General features: G+C 41.3%; 1 protein-coding gene across 2 annotated transcripts; it reads left to right on the top strand.

The window, feature by feature from the left end:
- Nucleotides 1-216: 216 nt before the first annotated feature.
- On the top strand, nucleotides 217-8,817 carry LOC115141867 (myogenesis-regulating glycosidase). 2 transcript variants are annotated; one of them, XM_029681184.2, is made up of 3 exons: nucleotides 217-322; nucleotides 2,397-2,903; nucleotides 3,279-8,817. In XM_029681184.2, exons 2-3 carry the CDS (start codon nucleotides 2,638-2,640, stop codon nucleotides 5,065-5,067), a joined length of 2,055 nt encoding a protein of 684 aa, XP_029537044.1. In that variant the 5' UTR covers nucleotides 217-322; nucleotides 2,397-2,637; the 3' UTR covers nucleotides 5,068-8,817. The 2 variants fall into 2 exon arrangements, with proteins under 2 accessions (XP_029537044.1, XP_029537053.1); XM_029681193.2 differs by having other exon boundaries at nucleotides 225-322; nucleotides 2,401-2,903.
- Nucleotides 8,818-11,732: the final 2,915 nt, after the last annotated feature.

Consider the following 11,732-nt stretch of genomic DNA (forward strand, 5'->3'; position numbering starts at 1 on the left):
CTTAACTGACTTTCCTAGTTAAACATTTTATTTTTTATTAACAGAAGTATAATTAATTTTGGTTAGTGTTTTTTGCGCATATTGTTTTTACGACGATTTTAGAATATTTGCATGAAAATCTGTTTCCAACTGGATCGAAACCTAGCTAATGAGACCAAAGCTAAACGTCTTCTTTTTGTTTGAACGCCACATCTGAAACTACATTTCCCAGGCACCCCATGTAGTCTTGTTTTTGCGAGCGCAAGCAATTCGATCAGATTCGATGCAATCACACGCCTCCCAAGCGTTGTGTGTGGAACAGGATATTTTGCTACCTTGAACGGTGAGTATTATTGCAATGAATTCTCCTATTAAACACCCATCGTGTTAATATACATATTTTGTTTTAGTTGTAAGTGGCTGGGTGTAATTTGTGGAACGTTCCAACAGGAATCTGTTCCAAAAACTTCGTAAAGTACAAGGTTGCCAACAAACGCATACAAAGTAGCATTATCAACTCACCACAACTTATTCTTAATGTTTGTCCATAGGCTACCATAGTGAGGAATTTTCGGAATAAACGTTGTGCGTGAACAACGTTATTAAATAGCCCACACTCGACCCGGTATCTGATTATGCCGCTGTACAACTTTGTATGCGTTGTTTGTTGGCAACCTTGTTATTTACGAAGATTCCTGTTGGAACGTTCCACAAATTATACTCACCCGTTGTAAAATAGCTACTTAGCACTGTCAATGACTGCCCTGCGTATTGTGTCAAAATAGCAAGGCTGTCAAAACGCTTTCTCAGAACACATCAACTCTTCAAGTTTTTAACGGTTTATGCCTGGCTGGAGCGATAAAGCAATCTCTCATGGGTATTACAAAGACTAGTTGGGTTAAAGTTTGTATGGTATAATTAAGCAATAAGGCCCGAGGGGGTATTGCATATGGCCACATACCGCGGTTAAGGGCAGTTCTAAACATGACGCAACGCGGAGTGCCTGGATACATTCCTTAGTCATGGTATATTGGCAATATATCACAAACTCCTTAGGTGACATTTTGCAATTATAAACTGGTACCAACGTAATTGGAGAAGTACAAATAAATGTTTTGTCCTACCCCTGGTATACGATCTGATATACCACAGCGTTCAGCCAATCAGCATTCAGGGTTCGAACCACCCAGTATATAATATATTTTCTTCACTCAACAAGTGGACATTTTATATTTAGGGTGGGGTTACTAAAATAAACACTAACTTCCTTGCTGTTATATCTTGTGAAACATTCATGGTTCCTGTCAGTACTTTGTTTATTTCACACAGACATTTGCACAAGCCTAGCTGATAGCAAATCAGCTGAAATGACAACTAGTAGGCCTGACCTTCACAGACCATTGACCAAAAAACATGATTCATGCATTTTTTGGTATCACCTTGGCTATCACATGTAATTGTAGGCTAATGCTTGTGCTATGTTGGGTCTGGCAGCCACAGCCTGTTAATGTAAAATCCATTGCTTACCCTTCAAGATTAGTTGCCGTTCACGTTGATGTTAAAATCCATAGCAAGGCTGGTTGAACACAGAATTAGACCATTAGATTGCTAATTAACTACCATTATCGACCCCCAGCAGCACAGGCAGGCTATGAAGGCATACCAGTTAGGAATACCCGTCAGCACGCAAGAGGTTTCAGAGAGAGGCAGAGAACAGATATCACTGGGCCTGGTGCATCTTGAATTGAACTTCTCTCTGGATTTGTCCTGGTAACTAACATCAGCCATGTAATGACCCAGAACCACCCTGTCTGCTTAGTTTTGGCCTACCAGGGAAGGCCCTTGAGGATTTGTGTGTGTTTGAAGCTTCTATGTGTTTACATATGAGTCAGCGCATTGGCAAGCTCTTAGCTCCTGGTTTGATGATTATTCCCACCTACCCCCATGGCTGAGTGGAGTTGTTGCTTTGGTTACACAAGTTGCACTAATGTGTTCAAAGGTTCCGTGACTGGCGTTATATTAACTTAGTGCGACAGGATGTTTTGTATGTGTGCCTCTTATTGGCTTTCGTGTGGTTTTAGAACAAAAGACTCAGAGTAGGCCTGAATTCGCCCTGCATCGACTCCAAAATCTACCTGATTGCATACAAATTAGGTCTGTGTTTGAACCAAACAAACATTTAGGTATTGCTGCAGGGCAAACTCCGAAAGTGATCGTAGAGAAAGTGAATATCTTCTGTTCTTTGTTTTCTTTTTGATTTCAAACAATTGGTGAGTGGTTTATTTATAGAGGGGGTCAGCAGCAAGTCAACTCTCTCCCTCCCTCTTTCTCTGTGATTTTAGATCTGAAGAACTGCTAGGGTGAACTTTGACATGAGACTTTTGATCTAAAAGCCGGTTATCTTTCTTTTCGTTCAGGCAGGTAAACAGATGAAAATAGTGGGGGAAGAGAGCAACGTCTACTGAAGAAATAACCAAGACACATTCCCTCGGCAGTCTGCAAGGCCATGCCTCATAGAAGTCTCTGCATATAGGAAGAACTCTGTTGTGACTGGTGTGTCAATCAGGGGACTCCTGCTTTACTTTTAAAGTCACTTTAACAAATTTAAGGGATTTCTTACAACCCATTTCACTGGGGGACTGTTGAACAATAACCACAATGTACCAAGTGGTACCAGGAGGTGCAGGGGGCACAGTTACCAATGCTACACCTATCAAACAGAAACTAAAAAGGGATGCTCGTCCCCTAGTTGTAGCAAGTGTCTTAGGCTTGGTGCTGGTGATTGCTGCGGTGACCGCATGGTGCTATTACATTGGTTCTCTGCGCAAGGCTGAACTGCTTAAGACAGAACTTCTGGACCTCAACAAGGATGGCTACATCATTCGCAACCAGGCAGGGGCTATTGTCTTCAGGATGTCTTTCAGGTTTGTGATTCACTTCAGTATAGGACAGCATCAATCAGTATTCATTAACCAACCGTTACTATTAATCATTATAGAAAGTGTGTTAGGTGTGCTTTGAGAATTTCTTTCTAATTATATACCTGTATCCAATTCAAATTAATCTACTGGGGAATGGAAAGCATGCTTGCCCCCTAATCTGGTACAGTTCCCCTTTAAATCATGTCTAGTTTGGTTATTTTTAATCTCAGAAACAATATAAGCTTATTCAGGTATTTATATTTTAAAGTGCCAAATGTAATCATAAATCAACTGCTCTAACATGAATATAGCCTGAGACTTGAATGCAAAGTAATGTGCTATGTAACTGATCATTCTTCTCTAAATGTTGAATGACAGGTCTGGCACCCTGGATTTAGACTCATGTTCTAAGGAGGGGGAGATACTGAGCTGTGGGCGCACCAGTGATAGGAAACTCAAGTTTTTCATCCAGACTGTATTTGACAATACAGTCCAATGCTACCGTGTGCGTTGGGAAGAATTGGTTCCCAGTCTGCCCGTGGAGCACGCCATGACCTATAACGTCTCGCACTGGTATGGTGGAGCCGAGACTGCCATACAGCATTGGCCTATATCCATCTCCGGGCAGCAGGCACCCAAACCCTTTGTCACCAGTGATATCTACTCAAACCGAAACGGCTTTGGGGGCATCTTGGAACGCTACTGGCTCTCATCCAATGCCACGGCCATTAAGATCAATGACTCTGTGCCGTTTCATCTTGGCTGGAACGACACAGAGAAGACCATGTACTTCCAGGCGAGGTACCATGACACCCCTTACAAGCCAAACCCTGGTGAGGCACCTTGTGCTGAACTCAGCTACAGAGTCTGTGTGGGCTTGGATGTCACATCCATTCACAAGTACATGGTGCGCAGATACTTCAACAAGCCCAACAAGGTGCCTTCCAAAGCCATGTTCCGCCATCCCATCTGGTCCACGTGGGCGCTACACAAGACTGACATAGACCAAGAGAAACTGTTGAAGTTTGCTGCCAACATCCGCAAGCATGGCTTCAACTGTAGTCACCTGGAGCTAGACGATCGCTACACAAACCACTATGGGGAATTTGATTTTGACTTGGCCAAGTTTCCCAACGCTACAGCCATGTTCCAGAAGCTCAAAACAGATGGATTTCTGGTCTCTCTCTGGACACACCCTTTTGTCAACTATGACTCTGAGAATTTTCACACCTGTGTAGAAAGAGGGCTTTTTGTCCGAGAACCTACAGGTCGTCTTCCGGCTTTGGTAAGCTGGTGGAACGGCATCGGGGGCATTCTAGACTTTACCAACCCAGAGGCCCGTGATTGGTTCGCCTCCCACCTGCGGTCTTTACGATCCAAGTACGGAGTGTCCTCCTTCAAGCTGGACGCGGGCGAGACAAACTACTTGCCCTGGCAATTCAGCACAAAAACACCCCTTCGCGACCCTAGCACTTTCACCCGTCGCTACACCGAGATGGCTATTCCTTACAATGAGCGAGCCGAGCTGCGTTCAGGCTACCAGTCCCAGAACATCTCCTGCTTCTTCAGGCCCATTGACCGGGACTCTGTTTGGGGCTATGAGCTAGGCCTCAAGTCCCTTATTCCCACCGTGCTTACCATCAGCATTCTTGGCTACCAGTTCATCCTACCGGACATGATCGGTGGCAACGCCTATCTGAACCGCACTGATGGTGAGCGCACTTTACCGGACCGTGAGCTCTACATCCGCTGGCTGGAGCTGTCAGCTTTTATGCCCTCCATGCAGTTCTCCATCCCCCCCTGGGAGTATGATAACGAGGTGGTGGAGATCGCCCGGAAGTACACTGCTATCCATGAGAGCATAGTGGCCCCACGGGTTCTGGAACTTGCTGGGGAGGTGCTGGACACAGGAGACCCCATCATACGACCTCTGTGGTGGATCGCCACTGGCGACGAGACTGCTTATAAGATTGACTCCCAGTTCCTGATAGGGGATGACCTCATGGTGGCGCCAGTACTGGAGCCTGGAAAGCAGGAAAGGGACATTTATCTCCCGGCAGGACACTGGCGGAGCTACAAGGGAGAACGGTTTGATATTAAGGAGCCTCTGCACCTTACAGACTACCCGGTAGATCTTGATGAAATTGCTTACTTTGTCTGGGTTTAGTGAAGAGGGGTACAAGGCTGGACAGCTTAGTGGGTGGGCCTGCATGCATTTGTTTATAGTATTTTCTCTGAAGTCAGGGCTCACAGCACATTTGTGTTGTACATTTAGAATCACTATTATTGAAGAAATATCAAGGCGAAACCTTTCCTGCTTGCTCAAACATGTGCCCTTGCAATAACCCAGGAATGTGGCAGAGGAGGCAGGTGGGAGGAGCTATAGGAGGACAGGGTCATTGTAATTGCTGGAATGGAATTAATGGAACGGAGTCAAGCCTGGTTTCCATATCTGTGTTTACCGTTCCATTTATGCCATTCCACCCATTACATTGAGCCCATCCTCCTATAGACCCTCCCACCAGCATCCTCTGGAAAGTAGATATGTTTATGCGTTACAATTATGTATCATGAGAGACATGACCCAAACATTTATTCAGCATGACATAACAGTCGACTATTAACAGAATAGTAATCGGCTGTCTTTTAGACATTTTTAAGGGCTGATATTTGAATGCTTTCATGTCTTATTTATGAGTCAACACACTAAGAAGGGAAGAAGTATATTTTGATGTGAAAATGCCTTGTATACTTACATATATTTTAATGATTTTTTGTTTTTGCTGATATTTTTGTTATTGTGTCAATGCACTTAACAATACAGTGTGTAATTGTTTAGTCAGTGGTTGTTCTGTTAAGGTTCTCGCCACTCTGAAATGAAAAGAAGCTGCACTTGAGATTCTTCACCTGAAGATTTCTCCGGAAGTTGGGTGTCATATTTTCCCTGTTGTGTTAACCTTGTCTACTTCCCAAATGGCACCCTATTCCCTATGTAGAAGGCAAAATAGTGCACTAAATAGGGAATAGGGTGCCATCTGGGACTAGAACTGTGGCGGTCATAACATTTTGTCAACCGGTTATTGTCATGCCAAAGACTGCTGGTCTCACGGTAACTGACCATTAATTAACAGAAACACGTTTAGCATCTCCAAGCCTCCACTCATACAAGCCGCTCAGACATACGGGGACCCACTTCTTGACATGGAAGTAGGTGATTATACATGTCTTTTTGAGTGCTTAAAGCTTAATTACTCTTCTTAGTCTTGTAATGTTTTAAGTGACAAACTATCCATTTAATTTGGTGTCACTTTTTAATATTATACCCTCAACCTTTGGCTAAATAGTCTTTACTTTTCAGGCTTCATTGAGAGGACTTGAAATGGGTGCTATTCAATTTTTGTTTAAGCAGGCAATAATGAAATAATCCAATATGTAAGATGCTATGAGATCTGAGTGAACTGAACTTTGAACTGGAACCACTGTGTGACATATGTCAAATATCCATCCAGACTGTCCTAAATGCCGTTTAACAAATAATATACTGCCACATTTTCAGCATGAATTATACTTCTGACAGATATTTGAATGTCACTACTCTTTGTAATTGTTATATTGCTAAATGTTTTTACTGTTTTGTTAGCCAGTCCTTGGAGACCTTAAAGATTGAACCTGTGTACATTCACCATGTCGCGGTAATGTGAACTCTTAGGTCACCTAGGGGTCATTGTTTTTACTGGCAGAAGCTTCTCCATAACATCCCTGCTTATTTATAGCAGTTCTCATATCGACCTTTAGTCTCGACCGTCATCGTCTATGTCTAGCACTATTACCTTACAAGAATAGATCTATGCTCTCCTGAAAGACTCGCTGGAACTAGCCTAAGTGTTTTCCACTTTTGGTACATACAAAACAAGAACATCAAGATGCTGACAGACTTCTCTTTGAATTTCAGAGCACTCTTTACCCATGACAGCAGATTTTGTATGCAAGCCAAAAACATGAGTGAAATAGCAACAGTTTGCCGGGACTGTCATTGCAGATGAAACCGCTTTGATTAATTTTTATATTTAGTACCTTTTTATTATATATTTTTCTAGTGAACAGCATAATATAGTAATTTGGGCCAAAAGCACAATATGCGAAGGCTTGTCAATAGACGTTCAGCATTATGTGACCTGGAACAGATTAGATTGACAAATTACATTGTTTGAATGTGGGAGAGTTGTTGTGAGGGTCTCCCACCACCATAAAGTCAAGCAGTCTGATTTGCAGTTGTATTTGCTTGCATCACATTGTTCTCCATGAGATTGTGTGACCAGTGAAGGCTATGGTAAAGCTAGTTTTATAACAATGTGAGGTTCAAAAGAGTAAAGTATCAATGTATTGTTAGTCAGAGAAAGGTACGCACTGATATAGCAATGAATGTATGGCTCATGGCCTCAAAGGATGGATTGGGAAAACTTCTCCACTTTAGCTTTTTTTTTTTTTTCCCGCTTCTCACTGATTTGTGACACTCGTCCTTTTCCTTTAGGAGGATAGCTTTGGAAATGCCTTTTTATATTCTCAGTGTATGTCAATCAATTTCATTGGGTTTTTTCTAAGCCAGATACAACACTTTGAAATGTTTTCTATCTACACACGACTACAAAAAGCTACTGTGTAATTATATGTGGTTACATATTGCTAGTGGAGGTAGGCCTACTGAACTGTGCCATTCAAGAACATCAAATTGCTGACAATTTAAGTTCGCTAAGCAGAAAGACCGGTTCCCCCAGCTACTATGTTGCATCCCTTATTGCCAATTTGGCAAAAGGCAACGCAAATCTGTAAAGCTACAGAAACATGAGTTTGTTTCAATGATGTAAGTAAGGACATCTTTGGACCTTCGGTATTATTTTGATCTAGAAAGACATTTTGTCATTCAGTATCTTGCTGAAATGTTGTAAAGTTATATATCCTAATGCTGAATTTCAAGGACCACCACCAGCTTTGTTGAAAATGCTTAGACATGGTTGTGTTCTTTTAATACATTTTTTAAAGGCTAATTTTATTTTAAAGGCTTATGTTATCAGGGACATTGAGTAGGTTTTAATATATACTGAACAAAAATATAAATGCAACATGCAACAATTTCAAACATTTTACTGAGTTAGTACATATATGAAAATCAGTCAATTGAAATTAATTTAGGCCCAGCCAATCAGAATGAGTTTTTTCCCCACAAAATGGCTTTATTTCAAACAGAAATACTCACCACCCCACTCAGACAATCCCGTAGGTGAAGAAGCCGGATGTGGAGGTCCTAGGCTGGCGTGGTTACACGGGATCTGCGGTTGTGAGGCCGGTTGGACGTACTGCCAAATTCTCTAAAACAACGTTGGAGGCAGTTTATTATGGTAGAGCAATTAACATTAAATTCTCTGCCAGCAGCTCTGGTGGACATTTCTGCAGTCAGCATGCCAATTGCACACTCCCTCAACTTGAGACATCTGTGCCATTGTGTTGTGACAAAACATATGCTTTTTGGGATTATTCTTTTTCAGCTGATGAAACATGGGACCAACACTTTACATGTTGCATTTATATTTTTGTTCAGTGTCGTTGCCATGGTGATAATCTACTCATATGACTGTAGTACAGTATTGCCACAGTTGCCTTTCATTGTGATGTTGACATGTCACACTAACTCAGGTTTTTGTGATTAGTAACTACTCCAATTTAACCTGTATTTCTAGGAACATTACAATGGAAGTCATGTTGCCTTTGTCTTCAATGCATAGCCTGGATTGTGTTTATTCATATGACTAAAATGTACAATGATAATCTTTAATTTGCTTGAATTTTATAACTGTCTGTTGTTGTTTTCCCCCTTATGTTTACGCTGTGGCAAATAATATAAACATTTCATGATCGTCAATGATCTGCCTTTGTATTTGAATGGTACAGTAATACATGTCCAGTGTCAGAAACGTGTGTCTGCTGCTTTGCCAACAGAATGATCAAACCTCCAACCTTCTGCAACCTTAGAAGAATTGGCCGCAGAAGCAGATTTCTCCACCGTTCCCCGTTGAATAAGATCCCCTTAGGGAGACACCTTTTGTAGCTTGCAGTGACCCAGCCCATCATGGGCTGATAATGGCAAAGCAATGAAGCAATTCTACAGGTTACATGGAGGCTACCTCGGATCAATACATCATCTCGTAGTTTGGGATTAGAGGGGAGGGCCACGGAGTGAGGGGATGGGAAAGATGGCTGGATAGGGTAACCGCAATAAGAGAATCTTAGATAAACAGGCTGACATAATATACAAAAGCATCTGGTAAACGTCAAATTATATTTAATTGATAACTGATCTTTTATTACCCAAATTTGGGAAGTGAAGGTGATGGTACCTTTGCTCTTTAGACTTACAAACATACTGACCACTTATGATGGTAATGGTCTGGTTTGATGGTAAATTCACCACAGTCCACACCACTGAACGCACCTTGGCGCGACTCCACTTTGTTTGTCAATGACTCCTCTCTGAAATGTAACTAGTCTCACGGCCTGCGCTGAGGAGACACATCGATTTGCTGTCTGTACGTTAAAGGAAATCAATACTTTTGTGAGTTTGCTTTTCTGCAATGATTGTTTTGTTCATTTTTTTTTAATAGGACAAAAGATAAGCAATTTTACTTTTGAATGAGGGTTGACGGGGGAAGATCAAATGTTGCTTTAAAAGAGGACCTCGAGGCCTATGTAATGTGGCCTATGGATGTGTGAATATCCATATTTAATGTGAAGGCAATAACATTGGTGGAAAGAAGCACTTCTTACAAATTGAAAAGTGTGTATACAGTATCTATTATCTATTAAGTATCTATTCTATGATTTATAATAACCCTGTGCCTCCATGCTCCAGGAGCATAAAAAAGTAACTGGACCATGATACACACCACTATAAATACATTATAAATTATGCATATAGCCAACTCTCCCACAAGTAGTAACACCTGTTGTATTTGCTGCATTTTAAACAATCAAATATTAAACATTCACTCAAACCTTAGTTCAAATGTAGTCTTCTAAATCAAAACAGAAGATAAAAACAACATTTATCAATCACTAAGTGTGTGGCACCTCCTGTGTTGTCCACTGGAGTGCAGTGTAGATTCATATTACAGCCTCAGAAAGGAAGACCGTGAGCGGACCACAGTCCAGATGTGACCAGCAACAATGCAACAGAAAACACTTGAAACACACACGGAGCAGCACGGAGAACACAAATCTGGCAAGGGCCCCTACCCTCCCTCCCCCACCTGTGTGTCCATCTGCGGAGGAGAGGTGCCAGTTCTGATCGTGGGCAAGTGTCTCTCAACTCAAGCACCACCCCACCAAACTCCCCTTTCGGGTTCTGTCTGTCCTACTGTGAAATCCATAGCCGTTGCCCATAGACCGTGTTTGCTCCTGGTTTCATGTTAAAAGCCATGGATCGGACCGGCCCACTCCAAGAGGCCTGTAGCCATAACAACACAACAATTTGAAATTGTTTGGGTGGGTTGAATAGTAGTCATCTTGACTCTGTGGTGTTTGCACTTGTGTGACAGGAATAGCATGTAATTCACCATCTATAGCAACATAATTCAGGTTGATATAAATGGAAATGAAGCCTTTGTAGAAAGTAGGTATACAGTAGTCATTTTCACAGTAATAACGAACAAAAATTGGCAATGAAAAAGTTAGGTTTTAAGACTGTAATCACTCTAAACTTCATTGATTAAATTAAACCTGGATATCCATTCATAATACTAGATTACCATGCAAATGTGTGGGATTGATTACTTTTCTGTGAGCACCCCCAAACTTAAATCAAAGTCAAGTTGGCCGTGCTTTCTAAACCCGGACTAAAGAGCCAGGGGTAACGAGACAAACACTCCCATATTTTTTTTCTGAATATCTAATTATTTAGTTATTATCAACCTAGATCTGAACAACACACTGCATTTAGTGCCCTTAGTGATTGCAGAGAGCCTAAAGTAGTGATGTCGGCTGGGCTGAGTCATTGGGTTAGTGAGGCTAGGTAGGACCAGAACTGGGTTCCAATACTCTTATAAAAATTTCAAATACTTTAGCTGTGTTTGATTGAGCTTACCTGTTTCAATGGAATCAATAGACAATTGTAAACCCAGTCCAACCTGACACTCCAGGCAGGCTAAAGCTAACGCTCAAAGTATTTGAAGGATTTAAAAAAGTATTTAAAGTCTGTATATACAGTTGAAGTCGGAAGTTTACATACACTTAGGTTGGAGTCATTAAAACACATTTTTCAACCTCTCCACAAATTTCTTGGAACAAACTATAGTTTTGGCAAGTCAGGACATCTACCTTGTGCATGATACAAGTCATTTTTCCAACAATTGTTTACACACAGATTATTTCACTTATAATTCACTGTATCACAATTCCAGTGGGGTCAGAACACTAAGTTGACTGTGCATTTATAAACAGCTTGGAAAATTCCAGAAAAGATGTCGTGTTTGGTGTGAAAAGTGCAAATCAATCCCAGAACAATAGCAAAGGACTTTGTGAAGATGCTGGAGGAAACAGGTACAAAAGTATCTACAGTGGGGCAAAAAAGTATTTAGTCAGCCACCAATTGTGCAAGTTCTCCTACTTAAAAAGATGAGAGAGGCCTGTAATTTTCATCATAGGTACACTTCAACTATGACAGACAAAATGAGAAAAAAAATCCAGAAAATCACATTGTAGAATTTTTAATGAATTTATCTGCAAATTATGGTGGAAAATAAGTATTTGGTCACCTACAAACAAGCAAGATGTCTGGCTCTC

This window comes from Oncorhynchus nerka, linkage group LG2, assembly GCF_034236695.1.
Source record: "Oncorhynchus nerka isolate Pitt River linkage group LG2, Oner_Uvic_2.0, whole genome shotgun sequence".
Classification (NCBI taxonomy): Eukaryota; Metazoa; Chordata; class Actinopteri; order Salmoniformes; family Salmonidae; genus Oncorhynchus; species Oncorhynchus nerka.

Coding starts and splice junctions, on each gene's coding strand:
- LOC115141867 (XM_029681184.2), top strand. CDS start 2,638: ATGTACCAAGTGGTACCAGGAGGTGCAGGGGGCACAGTTACCAATGCT. Junction 2,904..3,278: donor GTCTTCAGGATGTCTTTCAG/GTTTGTGATTCA, acceptor GTTGAATGACAG/GTCTGGCACCCTGGATTTAG.